This window comes from Megascapheus bottae, chromosome 11 (assembly GCF_031878675.1).
Source record: "Megascapheus bottae isolate mThoBot1 chromosome 11, mThoBot2.hap1, whole genome shotgun sequence".
In the NCBI taxonomy this organism is placed as follows: Eukaryota; Metazoa; Chordata; class Mammalia; order Rodentia; family Geomyidae; genus Megascapheus; species Megascapheus bottae.
The window spans coordinates 61,209,297-61,227,732 of NC_143519.1; the positions used below are offsets into that span (position 1 = coordinate 61,209,297).

The window sequence follows — 18,436 nt, forward strand, 5'->3', positions numbered from 1 at the left end:
GCGGGGGCGCGAGAGCAGAGCGGCTGCCGAGGGAGCGTCGCGTGGAGACGCTCTTGTCGTCCAGACGTCTGCGTACGTCAGCACGTCCTCCCAACCCGGAAGTGCTGCATTACGCTGCGCGGCGTGGGCCGCTGCCTTGGAAACGCGCAACGTGAGCGCCGAGGGGCCCGGCAGCTGAGTGCCGGGTTCCTCCCAGCCATGCTGTGCACCCGGAGGCTGAGCGGCCTGGGCGCCGGCATAGCCGCGGTGTGGCCATGCCGAGCCGGCCAGGGCGGCCTCGGAGCCGGGAGCCCGACTCGAAGGGTCAGCACCAGCTGGTCCCCGGTGGGCGCCGCCTTCAATGCCAGGCCTGAGGGCCGCCGCCTGGACCTGTTCGGCGAGCGCCGGGTGAGAGGCGCGGGGTCAGAGGTCAGCGGGTCACCCAGTGCTCGCGACCCCACAGAGTCCCCGGGGTAGGGAGGGCGTAGGGCTGCGAATGCGCATGTGCGTGTGGGTGTCCTCCCTTGGGATTGGTGCGGGGAGGCGCAGGTGCTCACGCCTGTCAAGTCCGAGCTACTCAGGAGGCTGAGATCCGAGTCCTGGGGGGTTCGAAGCCAGCCGGGGCGGCCAAGGCGGGGAGACTGGTATCTCCAGTTAACCACCAAAGGGGAAAAAACAACGACATCAGCAAAGCCAAAGCCGGCCGTGGGAGCTGCGGCTCCCGGGGTAGAGCGCCAGCCGTGGTTGGAAAAGCACGGGAACAGCCAGTAGGTTCTGAGTTCAAGCCTCGGGACCCGCAGAGAAAAAGACGTGGCGTGGACAGAGGTCTGAGAAGGGCCCCCGAGGGAAGCCGCGACACCCACGCGAGCGTGCGGCACTGCTGGTCCGTCCACGCTCAGCCGCCTACGTTCCCGACCGAGTCCTCTTCGCCTTGGTTGGTTGGTTTTTGGCCAGTCCTGGGCTTGAGCTCTGGGCCTGAGCACTGTCCTTGGACTTTCTCAAGGCTAGAGCTCTACCACTTGAGCCACAGCACCACTTCCCGCTTTTCCTATGTATGTGGTACCGAGGAATCGAACCCGGGTCTTCATGCATGCTAGGCAAGCACTCTGCCACTAGGCCAAACTCCCGGCCCAATATATGTATATTTTTTCCTGCAAGGACACATACATCTTCCACTGTAAAGTGGATCACTTTATTTATTTATTTTCTGGTGGGACTTGAGCTCTGGGCCTGGGCGCTGTCCCTGAGCTCTTCCTCTCAAGGCTACCGTCCTACCCCTTGAGCCACAGCACCACTTTTGTGGTTAACTGGAGATAAGAGTCTCATGTACTTTCCTACCCTGGCTGGCTTGGAACTGAGATCCTCAGATCTCAGATTTCTGAATAGCTAGGACTACAGGCCTAAACTACCGCCTCCTCCATCACCCTTCCCTATGCCTTCCAATCTGAACTTGTTTTCCTGGAAAACAAACTCCTTTAACAAAGCTACTCAAACAGGAAGCCAACGTTTCCTGTAGGCAAGAAATTAGGCTGCCATGCTTGGTTGGTTGGTTTATTTATTTATTTATTCAATTTCTTGCCAATCCTGGGGCCTGGGAACTGTCCCTGAAGCTTCATTTGCTCAAGGCTAACACTCTACCACTTGAGCCACACTGCCACTTTTGACTTTTTCTGTTTATGTGGTACTTGAGGAATCGAGCCCATAACTTATGCATGCTAGGCAAGCAATCTACCACTAAGCCACTTTCCCAGCCCTGGTTCTTACATTTTGTATACAAACTTTATATCACAAGGTCTGGCATTCACCAAGCCTAAGGTAATGATGCTGTGAATGAATGAAAGGTAAAGGGAGAAGGGCACTGGGGCTCATCCCTAGTAATTTTGGCTTCTCAGGAGGCTGAGATCTGAGGATCATCGTTTGAAGACATCCTCGGCAGGATGTGAAACAATCTCCAATGAACCAGCTAAAAGCCTGGAGTGGAGAAGTGACTCAAGTGATAGAGCATGAGCTTTGATTGAAAAGTAGAGCAAGAGCAATATGTCCTGAGTTCAAGCTCCCATGTGGATACACACACACACACACACACACACACACACTGCACATACACACAGTGGGAGGAAGATGGGCTTGAGAAGGATTTCCAGGGTATCCCTGTCTGTTTTTACATATGTGGTTTTCATGTGTTGAGGGTTGCGTTTATTTTTGCCTTTTAAAATGTCCTCATTGTAGCATTGGCTGCAGTGGGAAGAGGCGTCTAGGTATGGTTGCATGGGCTGAGTGGTGGGAAAATTTTATCCCCATCCTTAACTTTGTCTACTTGAAGATTGCCAGGCAAGCACTCCACCACTAGACCACACTCCCGGCTCTTGAGAGACTATCTTCAGTTAACCAACAAAAAACCAGAAGAGGAGCTGTGGCTCAAGCACTAGAGTGCCAGCCTTGAACACAAAAGCTAAGGGGCATTGCCTAAGTCCTGAATGAAATGAGCAATATAGATTGTTCTAGGGTGTTTGAGTAAAAGGAGTACTGCACACTTGCATGCTAATGTCTACACTTCCCTGACTTCTGTGATCGAGTGTGGCTGAACTGCCCAAAAGGATGGTCACTCAAGCCATATTTGTGCATATGAAAATAGTACCTTTAGAAAGCATAAAATTAGTTGCCAACTTCAACCTACGACTTGGCTTAATATATCAAGTTTCTCTAAAAAATCTCTGCGCTGAGACTGGACTCTCGCTCTGCTCTCTAGCTGTAGGTAGCTGGTATTTGTCATGGATGCCCTGCTCTGCTCATCGTGGCCCTTACCCTTTTATGTGTACTTTATATTTGTCTCTGGTGCTGTCACTCCCCAGGACCCATAAAAACCTGAGAGGCCCATGGGGGAAGGGTGGCCAAGTACAGAAGCTAATGATGACCCTTGGGGCGATATATCAGCACTTTCTGTGTGCCCAACACTATAACCCTGTCCCGAAATGTACCGTCATCTGATCCCCCAGCCACTCTACAGTAGTGACAGAGCCGGCATTTGGATGCAGACCCTTCTATTTTGGTTAGAAAGGAAAAATGTATTCTTAAATCAGTTTTAGGCTAATTTATGTGGAGTGATTGTGGAGTATGAAATAGTTTCCATGATCAGTGGGATAATTGTGACATGTCAATAAAACCCAGATTTTTGTGTGGAAGATATTTTAGGAGTAGTTCTTTAGGCCAAGATTGGTGTGGTTCATTCCTTTACTCTGAGCTACTTGGGAGGTGGAGATAGGAAAGGTCATGGCTGAAGACTAGCCCACATCAAGTTTGCAAAACTATCTGAAACATAAAGGGCAGGACGAGGTGTGGCTCAAGTAGTCAGGCACTTGCCTAGCAAGCACAAGGCCCTGAATTCAAATCCCAATAATGAAAAAGAAGGATTTTCAGTTAATATATAAAGTCAGACTTTGGGTTCTAAACTGGACATGTTTTTGGATTTCAGGGTCTTTTTGGAGTTCCTGAGCTCAACGCCCCCGAGGGATTTCACATCGCACAGGAAGAAGCGCTGAGAAAGGCAGACTCTCTGGTGGAGCGTGCCTGTTCCACGCCCCCTGGGCCACAGACCGTGGTCATCTTTGATGAGCTCTCTGATGCCTTGTGTCGAGTGGCGGATTTGGTAAGTTGCTTTGTCTGAGACTCAACACTACTCTCAAGCCAGCTACTGGTGGCTCATTCTGTAATCCTAGCTACTGAGATCTGAGATCGCAGTTTTGAAGCCAAACAGGGCAGGAATGTTCTGAGACTCTTATCTCCAATTCAGCACCAAAATGCCCAGAAGTAGAGCTGTGGCTCAAGTGGTAGAGCACTACCCTTGAGCAGGAAAGTTCAGAAACAATGCCCAGCCCCAGGGCTGGCCCCCAAAAAACCCAAACCAAAACACTTTATTTTTTCAAGTGGTTAGCATTGAAGGGAAGTTTTTTTCATTGTTTAAGATTGATAGTAGACTACAAGGTTAGAGATAACTGAAAGTATTTGAGACTTGGTTATAAGTTCTTATTTGAAGTATGCTGTTAGACATAGGATAGATGCACAGGAAAATGTTAATATTGAGAATTTGAACTTTAGTATGTGTACATAATGAAATATGCTTGTAATGTGTAAGAAAAGAATCATTGCTAAGACTTGATTCTTTTTTCTTTTTTTGCCAGTCTAAGGCTTGAACTTGGCCTGGGCACTTTCCATGAGTCTCTTTGTGGTCAAGGCTACTGCTCTACCACTTGAGCCACAGAACCACTTCTGGCTTTTTAGTAGTTTACTGGAGATAGGAGTCTCATGTGGACTTGACTGCCTGGGCTGGCTTCAAACCAGTAACTGGTGCCTAGAGTGTTTGTTTGTTTGTTTTAGACAAAGTCTCTGTGTAGTTCAAGTACACTGACCATGCCTAGCTCCAACATTATTAACATTATAGTGGATTTTTTGTTTTGTGTGAGCAGAGTGGAAACCAGTTTCTCCCTCCTTTTTTTCTTTAATTATATGTAAGTCCTTGTAAAAAGTGTTTTAGTTGAGCATGTCCCTTTGTGACAGTGCATCTTGATCAGTGTCACTCTATCATTCGCCTCATCTATCTGTCCTTTCCACCCCTCAAGTTATGTGGCTCAATTTCTACATGTGGACATGGAGTATCCCGACCATTTTCACCCACCCTTCCTCTCTTACTCTTTGTCCTCCCTCTCTTTGCCTCTTCCCCAACATAGTTCAGCTTTCTGATATTCAATTTGGGAAAACTGGATTTTTTTTTTGATAGATCTTTCCAGAAAAGACTTAAAAAATCAAACTGTATTAAAGGCTTTTAAAATTGTATTTTAAAGTTGAAATAGATAGGCTAGGAATGTGGCTTAGTGGTAGAATGCTTCCCAGAATGCATGAATCCCTGGGTTCAATTCCTCAGTACCACATACACAGAAAAAGCCAAAAGTGGCACTGTGGCCTAAGTGGTAGAGCTCAGAGACAGTGCCCAGGCCCTGAGTTAAAAAAACAAAAACAGATGAAGTAGAACTTACACTTAGCTAGCTAGGTGTCTTTATCAACTAAGGAGTCCATTATGGCGAGAACGCCCTGGGAGAGCCACGTGTCATTCCTGAAGCAGGTGGAGGCAGGTGGTGAGAGATCCTGTCTGTGTGCTGTTGTGCTATTGAAGTACCCTCACCTGTCCTCACATTCATTCTGTGCAAGTGTCCACATGCACCCAGCTCCCTCCTGGGTTCGAGGAGCCATGGTCCTTGCCTGACTGTGGGCCACGCATGGGTTGACATATTTTTCTCTTCGGGCAGCCTCTTAGCTCTTTTCTTTCCCTAGAGTTCTGGCTTTCCTGATTGCCTTCCGTCCTCACACCTCCTATCCTCTTCTTATCCAACAACGTTCCTTGTTTTCTTTGAAAAGTTCCTTTGCCCATACAGAAGTTGAACAGTAACACATTTCAGATGATTATTGTTCACTATAATATTTTTAAAGAATGCGGATCAGATATCTCCGGTTTATGAGTTTTCCCAGGAATGATGTTTTGGACCCTGGGTTGTGGCCTCAAGTTTTCCTGTGTCTCTTTGTGCTGGCCATCTGCAGGGTGCTTAGGGCACATTGTCTTCCATCATCGGAAGATATGGGGGTTCCCTGACTCTTCATCTCCTTGCGTCACTGAAATCTGAAAAGACATTTCACCTATGCAGAGATTGATTTTGGCAGTCAGAATCCCAAAAGTGACTTTAGTGATTTCTTCACTGAAAGAATTTTAGGTTCTCTGTCCTACATACTATCCTATTTGGGGGATTATAGACAATATTTTTTAGTGTTTGTGATATATAACTGTGTCTCATTCAAAAATGAAAAGCTGGGCATAACAGCATATACTTGCATACACCCTTACTTGGGAGGCTGAGGTCGGAAGATCATGAGTTCATGGCCAGTATGGCTACATAGGGATACCTGTGTCAAAAAATCCTTCACTAACCAAGGAAGGAAGTAAACTGGAATGAACTGGAAGGAAAAGAAGGTTACAAAAACTTCTATGTTGTGTGTGTTCAACTACGTTTAAAGTACAATAAAATATATTTTAAAGAACTTATTGGCCAGAAGTTTGGCCTAGAGGTAGAGTGCTTGCCTGGCATACATGAAGACCCAGGTTCGATTCCTCAGTACCACATACATGGAAAAAGCTGGAAGTGGTGCTGTGGCTCAAGTGGTAGAGCTCTATTGAGAAAGCCCAAGGACAGTGCTCCGGCCCTGAGTTCAAGCCCCTGCACTGGCAAAACAAAACAAAGAAAACAAAACACTTACTTATGTCTTATTCTCTGGATAAAATAATTCAAGGAATTTTGTTTTAAGAATTAAAAAAAATTTTATTTGCCGAATCAATGAATATACCATTGTATTTTATAAACTTATTTCTCAGCAAATGATCATTTTGTTCTGCTTTTCTTAAGTATTTTTTTTCCTTTAATAGAAATGCTTTCCTCTGTTTTTTATACATTGTACATGGGTTTTTTTTTAATACACTGAAGTAGATGTACTTTTTGGTTTTTGAGTTTTAATATTGAAGCTAGTCTTTGAGATATATCCATTCATAATTTGGAAGCTGTTGTAAACTTTACATTTGCTCACTTTTCTGTTGCTTTAGTATTCACATATCAGATTGTTACCAGATGAAATAATTAATTTATCAAAACATGGATTTAGGTGGTTATTTTTGGAAAGCTATTTGCTAAAACAGTTTTACCTTGTAAATATATTTGTCTTTCTTAAGACAGTTATCTCACTGTGTTGTGTAGCCTAGAGTTACCTTAAATTCCTGATCCTCCTATGTTGGCACCCCCAGTGCCACCACTCCTCGTCCACCACTCCTCGTCCTTCTGGTGATTTTTTTGTGTGTGTGTGTCATAGCCACGTGTCTTTCTCACATGAAATCTAGTTTTACATGATTTCATTTTTAAAAGAATTCTTACTCAGTTTCATTCCAGTGATAGCTCAGTGGCAGGGTGGTTGTACGCTGTATTAGATGAGGACAAGCAGTTCTCATTTCCCTCTAAGGGCTGTAGGAAGAATGCACCTTTGTTTTCTACATAAAGCCTTGAATGTGGTTGCTTTTAAAATAATACTTGTTCAGGGTTTTTTGAGGGGGCAGGGGAGCCTTGAACTCAGCACCTGGGTGCTGTCCCTGTGTACCACTTGAGTTATACAGCTCCACTTCTGTCTTCTAGTTAATTGGAGAGTCTCAGAGACTTTTCTTCTTGGGCTAGCTTTGAACCACAATCCAGCTAGTTCTTTTTTTTTTTTTCTTTTCTTTTCTGTGTTTAAGTGTCTAAGTTATTCTCTGGGGTTTGGTTAACATGGGAGAACCATATTGCAATTTGAGTTTAAAAATACTTGAAACTAGGGTTTAGATAGTTGTTGGAACCAGAGAATTAGGAGAGATTTTATTGTTCATTTGGAGTAAAAATGTCTCTAAAAAAGAAGATCATGCAAGCACTTCTCTTTGGAATGAAACAAACTTGGTTTCCAGGACTCTGGAGTTAAAATCATAAATATCTGAAGAAGGCTTCTGTCATGGAGGTGCACAGGTCACATTGTTGAGATACACGTTTTGGTTTCCACCCTTGAATCTTGCAAGCTAGCATCCATCAAATCCCCTCCTGTTTTTTTTATTACTTTTTTTTTCTTCTCTTTAGGCTGATTTTGTGAAAATTGCACACCCCGAACCAGCATTCAGAGAGGCAGCTGAGGAAGCCTGTCGAAGTATTGGCACCATGGTGGAAAAGTGTGTGATCTTTCCCATGCAGTGAGGGGCAGTGGTGTGCATGCGTGCATCCCCCTGGTCAGGGAGGTGGCAGTGGGAGGGCCCTGCAGGCGCATCTCTCCTCCCAGTTCCCTTCTGGCAGTAGTGGGGATATTCTGCCACTGTTGTTTACATTGTTTCTGGTAGGAAGGACTTTCTAGTATCCTCATAGTAAGTTTGAGTTTACAGGCAATCTCGGTTGGGTTGGGATTAGGGGGTAGCTTAAGGGAGATCATAAAACTAAATTATTTTAAGGTGATTTGGGGCTGAACCAAAATGTGTGACAAGCATTTGTGAGAGCTCCACAAATACCATGGACCATGATGTTTCAAAGCCCTTGAGGAACATGATACCATGGCAGAGGCCTGGGCTCTCCTGGCATGGATTTAAAACAAGAAAATAGGGGCCCAGGCAATGTTGTGAGACTGAGTAAGCAGAAGGGGTGGCTTTGGGGAAGACCTAGCACCCTCAGTATGTCCAGCTGCCTGCTTTCCCCATTGAACAACATGGGTACAACATGGGTAAAGTCCACAGTGACTTTTCTGAATGTTGCGGAGGTGTCAGCGATTGGTGGTGATGTGCTGGGGCTGTCACTTCAATCCATTGCTGGCGAAGTACTCACAGCCCTGCCTGGAGCCCTGCTAATTAGCCCAGAGCTAATCCCTCCAGCTTGTTTGAAAAATCTGGATACTCTCAGGGCTGTCTATACAACTGAGTTGTTTTCTGGACCTTGCGGGTATGGCCCTGACAAGTACAAGGAGTTCAAAGTAGAGTGCCACCAAAATACAAAAAGTGGGCCTGATTTCTTCTTGTAGGGATGAAAGTTCCGAATTTGGTATGGTTTAGAACTAATGGCAAATGTAGCTATTTTAACCATCTCAGGATTTTCTAACAAAGCCTAGCATGGGAGATGAGCCTAAATGTCTACAGGAGCTCTGTGCAGGACCACTCAAAGCTGCTGCCCACTTGTTGGGAGGCCAGTGGGCTGCGGCTCAAGTTTTCTCCCTGGTTCTCCCCTGTTCCTTGAAAACAGATGAGGACCCATGAGAGTGGTGGCAAAGAGTCTACCTCTTCATTCATATGAAAACCAGCCTTGCCTTCTCTTCTCTGCCTTGGATTCCTGGGAAGAAGATGGGGGGAGCGGTTACTGGTTTGTCCATTCTCTGGCTCCTCGAGGAGGTGGCCCAGCACACTGCTTAGTCCCAACCATGCTGAGGCCTTGGGAAGGAGGACAGGGCCTGTGGGTGGCCCTGTGGGGTAGGTTGAGACCAGGGCTTGAGTGGTGGGCGCTTAGCTGTCCTGCATTGGCTCTGGGCAGGCAGCTGCAGCTGTGGCAGCAGCAGGTTCATTAGGGTAAGGAGTGTGTACAGACTCTCCTTCACTGCCTGTGGGGACCTGGGTCCATGTAACTCATATATGCAGATTACAGGGCAGCCGCCGAGCATCTTGTAGGTAGAAGTGTCACCTTAACGAGGCTGAGCTCTCCTGATACCCTGCCCCTCCTTTCCCAGGTGGGCCTAGGCAGCTCCAGTTCCAGAGCAAGGGGTCCAAGCCAAGGCATGGATATCGTAGTGATAATTCAGCCTCCTGCTCATCCTTGTACATTTCCTCTTACTGAAAATCTAAGTTTGGTGCCAGTGATTCACTCCTGCAATCTAACTACTCAGGGGCTGAGACCTGAAGATTGCAGTTCAAAGCCAGCTTGGGCAGGAAAGTTCATGAAACTATTTAATCTCCAATAAGCTACCAAAAAAAGAAACCAAAAGTGGAGTCGTGGCTCAAGTGGTAGAGCCTTAGGTGAAAAAGAGAAGGGCTAGCACCTCGAGTCTGAGTTCAAGACTCAGTACTGACACTTGCTCTCACTTGCATAGACACATACACACACACACACACACACACACACACACACACACACACACAATTGTCAGGTGTATTGGTGCATACCTGTGATCCCAGCTGTGCCAGAAGCTGAAATAGTGTCAAAGGCTGGCTGCAGAACAGAAATTCAACCAAAGGGGGAAAATGGGATAGTGGTTTGGCTTACATGGTGGAGTGCTTGTTTAGGCAAAAATACAAGGAATAGCCCTGGGCCTCTTGCTCACAGAGACTAGTTCCTTGTGACAGGATCATTAACATGGTCTCTTCTCCCTCTGCCCACCTGCTGTTGCTGCTGGCTTCACACTGAACCTGTGGCCTTTTGCCTAACACACTGCTATCCCTGTTCCAGGTAGTTCAGGGTCACAGTAGGGGCTTGTTAGCCCAGGCCAAAGGAAGATAGCAGTCCCCTGACTTGTCCTGTGTGCATGTGTGTGCTTCCCTGGCTCGCTGTTTGGATGTAAAGAATAAGGTACAATAAATTCCTTCCTTTTCACTATTCTTTGAACATTTTCTAGATTGAACACCAATGTGGACTTGTACCAGAGTCTGCAGAAACTATTGGCTGATAAAACACTCATGGAGTCCCTCGATGCTGAAACCAGGTAGGTGCATACTGCTTGTGCTCCTTGAGACTGTGGCTCTTGAGGTGAGGCAGGGAAGCTCCACTCTGGACCCCTGGGTCTGCAATAATCCTGCCCCTTCTGCTCCCCTGAATGCGGACAGGACTTGAATTTATTTTATTTATGGAATTTAAAATAATGTGGAGTTTATTGGGTCTTAAAAATATAAAAATAAAATCACTTACATAGGAACCTAGGGAGTTCACTTTCTCCCTCCCTAGACTCTCTTACCTTAACTCCAGTTTAAAAAATATATATATCGTTTTGCATACATAATTGCTAGCAAAGGCGAAAACAATGCAAAGCTTCCAGAGATGGCAGCTTCTCAGCTTAGGTTGATGAATGGGTGAGATGAGACCATTTCTAGAGGAGTCACTGTTCCAACGTGACCTTCCAAGCTGGAGGCTGCTTCCCTGGACCCCTGAGCACATGGCTGTCCTGACTGGAGCTGGGTGGGAGACAGATAACCTGCTTACTCTGGGTATCCTCCAGTAGTTTCCCTATGTGATCCTGCTTCTGCCCCTATGGCACCTGAACAAACCAACACATGGCCTCCGAGTCAAGGCAGAACCAGCCAGGGTCCTTACACATGAAGGATTTTATTCCACACACACCAGGGCCTGCCCCATGCTTATGCTCTTCATTGCCGCCTTACTCCAAGGTGGCTTTATCTCATCTCCTAACTCGTATGGGTCTGGTTTCTGGACTTGAACTCAGGGCTTCCCCATTAGCCTGGCTTGCTTGCATGTCTGCTGCTCTGCTACTTGAACCATACATCCAGTTTGGCTTTTTGCTGGTCATTGGTGAAACTGGACTTTTCTGCCCCAGCTGTCCTCCAACCCCAGTCTTCCTGGTCTTAGTCTCTTGAGTAGCTAGGATTACGGGCGCAAGCTACCAGCACCAGCTTATCAAACTGAGTTGAAAGGCTTACTTGTCAAAGTCAGTATGTAGGAATATTTGATATATGACCTTGGTATCTTATTTCTTTGCTCAAATGTATTTATAAAATAGTCATAGTAGGATTTGCCGTTTCTTTGCTGTTGGTATTTATGTCATAGCCTAGCTATTTCTCACTCATTTGTATCTGTTTTTCTATTTTTTGTTTATGGGACATTTGTTTCTTTTCACTGTCTAGTTTTACCTTACTGCTTCCTTCTACTGGTCTCTTTCTGTGTCTCCTGATCCCACCCAGATTTCACACAGCCATTGGCAAGCAGATTCTCCATGGTGATCTGACATGATTCATGCTTGAGCTATATCAGCTCTCACCATGGATCTAACATGTGTCCCATGTCTTATTTATGAGTTATGCTGTGAGGCTCAGATTTGGATCTTATTTCCACGAAACTAGCAGTGGTAGGAACCAGGTCCTGTTTTACCCCATCAATCCAGGGGCTCAATATATTATTACTTAGAGCTAGCTGTGTCATCAGGGTAGTTTGTTTAATTATAATTTTAGGCTTGAGCATTATTTAAGTGAGGAGAAGATCAATGTCTATTAATTGTGCAGGATTTATACTCAGTTGTTACTGACTTTAACACCAAAAAAGATTAAGGCTGACATTTCTTTCTTTGTTGTTGTTGGTCCTGGTGCTTGAAGTCTGGGCCTGGGCCTGGGTTCTTCAGCTCAAGGCTACTGCTCTAACCCTTGAGCCCCTGTACTGCCACTTCCCTACTTCTGATTTTCTGGTGGTTAATTGGAGATCAGATTCTCACAGACTTTTGTACCTGGGCTGGCTTTGAACTGTGATCCTCAGCTCTCAGCATCCTGCATAGCTAGGATTATAGGCATGAGCAGCTAGGATTATAGTGCCCAGCAAAGATTGACATTTCTGTGTTTAAGGTGTAAAAGTGACAGTGGACTAGTTATGGTAAGTTATTTATAGAAGTGATTAGAAGTCAGTATCTTATCATCTTTCCAGATGCATTCTTTGGAATATTAGCGTTTTCTACCACTTACATCATACCTCCAGCCTGGCTTTTTGCTAGTTATTTTGGAGATGAAGTCTTTTTTTCCCCCAGCTGATCTTGAACCTTGATCATCTAGCCATTGAAAGATCTGAGCCAATGAGATCCCTCTCAGGAGGTCCCATGGGTCCCTAAACTTGGGAATCTGACATACATTTTGTCCCTGCTCTCAGGATATTTTAGTAGCCTTGACTGCCTGTGAAGTTCCACCATGAGGAAACTTGGGGTTTTCCAAAACCATATATTCCATATGCAAAAATGTAACAATACAGGGTCTAGTGGAGAGAAAAATCACTTTCATGAGCTACAAAAGCTGTAATGTACCTTGTTATAACCTCTGAAAATCAGAGTGCAGAACCTGAACACTCGCACACACACACACACACACACACACACACACACACATACACGCTTGCGTGCACGCAGTGTAAAAAGTAAGTAGGGAAATACTACTTCTTCCAGAAGAAGGAAGAAAGCTCCATAGCATTCTCTGCTGACCTGTAAGCTGGTGCTATCCAGTCCATTCCTGTGGAAGCCTCTCTATTGTTACTTAAAGTGACCTTTGAATCATGGAGGTGATATCTGTGCTGGCAGGAGGTCTAGTAGAGGGAAGTACCTGAAGGACTTGTGCCTGATAGCAAAACATATTATGGAAATGCCATATTTAGAAGAGGATTATACTTAGGCTGGAAGAGTCAAGTAGGTCAAAGTTAGAATGGAAGAATTCCAGCCACTGATCCTTGTCAGACTCTATGTAGCATGTGACTAAAGTGTCATTTCCCAGCAGTAGGGAAAGATGACTTGGTTTTTACTGCATGATGCCTGACCACTAGCCAAGTGTTTGGGGAGAGAAAAGCCGGTAGATAACTTAGTAATACGTACTAATATATGTAATTTTGGAGAGAGGGGCAATATTGGGTTTGAACTCAGGGCCATGTGCTTGCTTGGCAGGTGCTCTACCACTAAGCCATGCGCTTTTGTTAACAAAAGTTATTATTATTTTTTAATTTTTTGCTAGTCCTGGGCCTTGAACTCAGAGTCTGAGCATTGTCTGTGGGCTTTCTCAAGGCTAGATCTCTACCATTTGAGCCACAGCATCATTTCCAGTTTTTTTCTATATATATGGTACTGAGGAATCGAACCTAGGTCTTTGGGCATGCTAGACAAGCACTCTACAGAGGTTATTTTTTTGAGTTAGGGTTTCTGAGCAGAAGCCCAGACGGTGAACAGCCTATTTTTGGCTTCCTGTTGTAGTTGGGATGGTCACCATGCCCAGCTTCTGTTGAAATGGAGTCTATGAACTGTTTTGTTTTTGGCTGGTCTAGCCAAGCTGGCTCTTAGCCATCTGTGTAACTGGATCTAGATATTGGTTGAGAAGGATCTCACAGAGCCTGGCTGGAGCTGGATGCGGTGGCTCACACCTGTAATCATAGCTACTCAGGAAGCTGAGATCTGAGGATTAAAGTTCAAAGCCAGCCCGGGCACAAAAGGACCTGAGACTCTTATCTTCAATTAACCTCTAGAAAACAGGAAGTGGGGCTTGGCTCAAGGGTAGGGTGGTGGTAGCCTTGATCGGAAGAGCTCAGGGACAACACCCAGGCCGAGTTCAAGCTCTATCACACACACACACACACACACACACACACACACACATCTTGAGCGGAAGAGTTCAGGAACAGCACCCAGGCTGAGTTCAAGCTCCATCACACACACACACACACACACACAAGTTCAAGCTCCATCACACACACGCGCACACACACACACACCTTGAGCGGAAGAGCTCAGGAACAGCGCCCAGGCCAAGTTCAAGCTCTATCACACACACACACACGCACACACGCACACACGCAGAGCCTGGCTGGCCTTGAACTTGAATCTTCCTAGTTTTGGCTTCCAGGTAGGATTATAGGTGTGTGACCCACCATGCCTGACTCAATATTGGTACTTTTTTTTTTCCCCTCCAAGTTTAATTTCTTGGAATTTATCCTGTGGAAATGAACTGAATAAAGAGATATACATAGGTTTTAAAGATCAGGACAAACTTTTTAGTCCATATGGTAGCACAATACAAGCATCAAAAGTTGTATTTCTGAGCAATATTAAATAGTAAGTGTTTGTGATATAATTTTATTTGGAAAAGTCAAATACAAAGTATATGTAGTTGGTGATTCTAAATAATGTAACAGAAAGTTTATTAGAGGGCAATACATTAATCCACTAATGACTTCAGTTTTTTTCATTTATTTTTCCCTCCCCTTCCTTTTCTTCCCTTCCTAGCTGCCTCCCTTTCTCTCTTCATTACACCTTTTCTTCTTCCACTTTCCCTCCTCCTTTTCCTCCCCCCCTCTCCTCTCCCCTCCCCACCCCTTTGGACAAGGTTTCATTGTATAGCCCAAGTTGGCTTCAAAGTCATCCTTCCTCTGCCTCCCAAATGCTAAGATTAAGATGCACACTACCATACCTGGGTCTGGGTCTATATACTTCTTTAATAAACATTCTATTACACTTACATCAGATACTATGATAAACCTACGTGATCAACCCCCCCCAGCCACCCACCCCGGCAGTTTATCTTTTTTCTTAGCAGAAAAAAGAGAAAACACCTTTCCTTAAGAAGTGAACACCGTTTTTCATCTGTTGAGGAAGGAGATGAGTGTGAGGTGGAGGCAGTAAGGCCAGTTTGGAGGCTTTGAGTGAAGCACTTTAAATTATTTCTAGTTATTTCTAATAATAGACTAATAATGTCTGTAAATTTTCAGGATTTTGGGGCTCACTGGCAGAGCACTTACTTACCATGGCAGAGCCCAGGTTCCATCCTAGCACCACCAGGGGTAAATAAAAGAAGGCTTAGAAGAACTTTGTGTTCATCACAGATATAGTTAGCTGGATATGGTGGTACACACCTGTAAACTCAGCTATTGGGAAAGAGAGGTGAGAGGATGGAAAACTTGAGGCCAGTCTGGGCTATTTAACCAGACCCTGTTTAAAAAAAAAATAAACAGACAAGTACTATATTTGACAAAATATTCGGGAAGATACAATATCCATTTTGAAAAGTCAAAGCCAAAAGAGTATATCAAATATTTGTTTAATCTACATCCAGAAATAAAATAATTTTTAAAAAATTAAATTGTTGACAAAGGAAAGTGTTAGATTTGAACTTGCTTCCAAGACTAAAAAGCAAGAAAATAATTCTCCATAGCCAAGAAACTCACCTTCCCGCTTAGCATCAAGGAATTGGAACTACTAGTTGGGAGAAACCTGAAAATCTCCTGGAAGGAGCCTTTGAAAATTCATCCAAGTGTAAACTGTTTTATGTTTTTAATTATTGGGATTTGGATGGAGTTGAAATGCTTGAGTAATTACAGTAGTGTACTTTCACAGGTTTGCACTGAATGAAAGAATAGGTTCTTTCATGACAAGCAAGTTGTAATTGTCAGTGAAGTGTGTTTCATGTCTTCTGAAATATTAAACTCCTTGATCAAAATAAATTGTGAGTGTGTGTTGAAGCAACTTTCAGCAATAAGATTTTAAAGACTCCTTTTTTTTTTAAGTATTTTTTTAAACCCGTTGTAACTTGAGGTTTATTTTATTCCAGGCGAGTGGCTGAACTGTTTATGTTTGATTTTGAAATCAGTGGAATCCATCTAGATGAAGAGAAGGTAACGCCTCTTGCCGTGATTGATTGCTCTTGGTGTGCTGATGTTTAGTTGCTGTCTTTGTTGCTGTTACTCTGGTATATTCCTTCAATTTGCCTATCACAAACATGCTTAGGTATTTGGATTGTTATGAAATCCTCCTATGGGTGGCCTTTGAATGTAGTACAGTCTGGAGGTCAGCCAGTCACTCCCTGATAACTCACCATTTAAGAAATGTCTTGGAAGCCAACATCAGTGGCTCATAGTTATAATCCTAGCTACTCAGGAGAGTGAGCTGGAAGGGTCATGGTTTGAAGCCAACATGGACAAGAAAATCTTTGAGATCCTTAGTTTCAATTAATCACCAGAAAACCAGAAGTGGAGTTATGGCTCAAGTGTCAAGAGCAAGTCTTGAGCAAAAAAGCCAAGCAAGAACATAAAGCCCTGAGTTCAAACCCCAATATTTGCACCAAAATAAGAAAAGGAAAAAAAGACTTGAGACATTTAAGACATTTTGTAGGTCATGGGATAAGGAAGAAGTGGTAGTACTAAGAGAGGTTGGCAGAGGGATGGATAGCAGGACTGCTCATGGAAAATTGAAAACATAGGAATTATCAGGACTGTTCAGAACCATTTGTTCTCATACTATGTTCTGGCAAGCTAAGCTGAGGTCATGTGTGCTATGCAGAGTGGAAGACCTGGCACACAGTGCAGACTTCTTACTTTACAGACATGGAAACAAGACAGAGCAATTTGTTCACATTCTTACCCTTAGTTCCCAGGCCCTGGTCTCTCTTCCACATGTCAGGCATGAGCTCAGGGCTGGAAGAGTGGCAGTAGCTGAGCGTCATTGAGTCTGCTGCCCACAGTCTCCCTGTCCCACCTTGCCCACACCTGCAGTCTATTTAGATTTTTAAAAAATTTTTCTTCTGTGCTGGCTTGAACTTGGGGCCTGAATGCTGTTCTTTAGCATTTTCACCCAAGGCTAGGGCCTGAACTCAGGGCCCCAAGTCCTGTCCTTTAGCTTTTTTAATCAAGGCTGGTGCTCAGCTACTTGAGTCACATCTCCAACTTCTGATTTTTTATGCATAATTGGAGAGAAAATGTCTTTCAGATGGTCTGTTGGGACCAACTTTGAACTTTGATCCTCAGAATTTCTGCTTTCTGACTAGCTAGAACTACAGCCATGAATTACCAACATCCAGCTGGATAATGTTTTTGAGACAAGGTTTTGTTAATGGAGTTCAGGCTGACTTTGAAGTCAAGCCTGGGCTTGAACTTGGGGGCTTGGGCACTGTCCCTGAGCTCTCAACCATTTAAGCCCTAGTGCCACTTCTAGGTATTCCTGAATACTTTTTTAGAGATTAGAGTCTCACAGGCTTTCCTGCCCCATCTGGCTTCTAATCATGATGTTCAGATCTTAGCTTCCTGAGTATCTAGGATTACAGATGTGAGCCACCAGCATCCAGCAAAGAGGATATTTTTTAACAACCTCATGAGTCTTGAGATTAATACCATTTTCATTTAGTAGCATTTTCATAGGATAGTTTGCGAATATCACACATTGAGTTATTATCTCAGAATGGTGAAATGCCTGGCAAGTTTGAAATAAATTATCATTTTAATTAAAAAATGCTTTTAGCTGGGTGCTGGTGGCTTATTCCTGTAGTCGTTGCTACTCAGGAGGCTGAGATCTGAGGCTTATAGTTAGGAGCCAGCCTGGTAAGACAGTCCATGAGACTCTTATCTCCAGTAAACTGCTCAGAAACAGCTGGAAGTGACACTGGCTTAAGTGGTAGACCATTAGGCTTGAGCAAAAGAAGCTCAGGGTAGCACCCAGGCCTGTTCTGTGGGCTTAAACTCAGGGCCTGAGCGTTGTCCTTGGGTTTTCTCAAGTCTAGAGCTCTACCACTTGAGCCACAGCACTATATCCAGGGTTTTCTATGTATGTGATGCTGAGGAATCAAACCTGGGTCTTTGTGCATGCTAGGCAAGCACTGTACCACTAGGCCAAACTCCCAGCCCCTGTCCTGGCTAATTTTGAATCAAGTCCTCCAGATCCCACCCTGCTAAGTAGCAAGGATTGCAGGTGTGATCCACAAGCACCTGGCTACATTCTATTTTTTTTTTTTTTTTCATAGTACAAGCTTTAGGGAAAGTTAGAAAGCTGCCATTAATTTCTGGATCAGTCTTGTTATTCCTCAGGTTCCCCTTAGGTGGGGTTATGTGGCCGTATCAGAAGAAGCAGACCAAAAAAACAAACAAAAAAAAATTCCAAACTAAGACCATAGGCATTGGCAGCCCTGAAAATCTGTTTTGCCCATGAAGTTTGAATTTTCTTATATTGAAAACTTTGGCTATAACTGTATACTTTACTTTTTTCAACATCTTTATCAAGAAAATATCTAAATCTAATATATTTATCTTAAAGACTAATCAGGCAGTCCCAGGACTGATGACAAAAAAAAAAAAAAAGATTAATCAGGCAGATTACATTGTAGACTCTACTTACCTGTGGCCTCTTCCTAGAAAGATTCATATATGATTCACCTGAG

The 18,436-nt window shown here is 44.3% G+C and overlaps 1 protein-coding gene across 1 annotated transcript in view; it reads left to right on the forward strand.

Annotated features, from left to right (window-relative positions):
* Window positions 1–130: 130 nt before the first annotated feature.
* Window positions 131–18,436, forward strand: part of Mipep (mitochondrial intermediate peptidase) — a 108,099-nt gene continuing 89,793 nt past the window's right edge. The window contains exons 1-5 of the mRNA XM_090342395.1: window positions 131–387; window positions 3,452–3,625; window positions 7,668–7,756; window positions 10,168–10,254; window positions 15,842–15,905. Of these exons, the coding sequence (XP_090198521.1) occupies window positions 199–387; window positions 3,452–3,625; window positions 7,668–7,756; window positions 10,168–10,254; window positions 15,842–15,905 (603 nt within the window). The 5' untranslated portion in view covers window positions 131–198. The remainder of the gene's footprint in view (window positions 388–3,451; window positions 3,626–7,667; window positions 7,757–10,167; window positions 10,255–15,841; window positions 15,906–18,436) is intronic.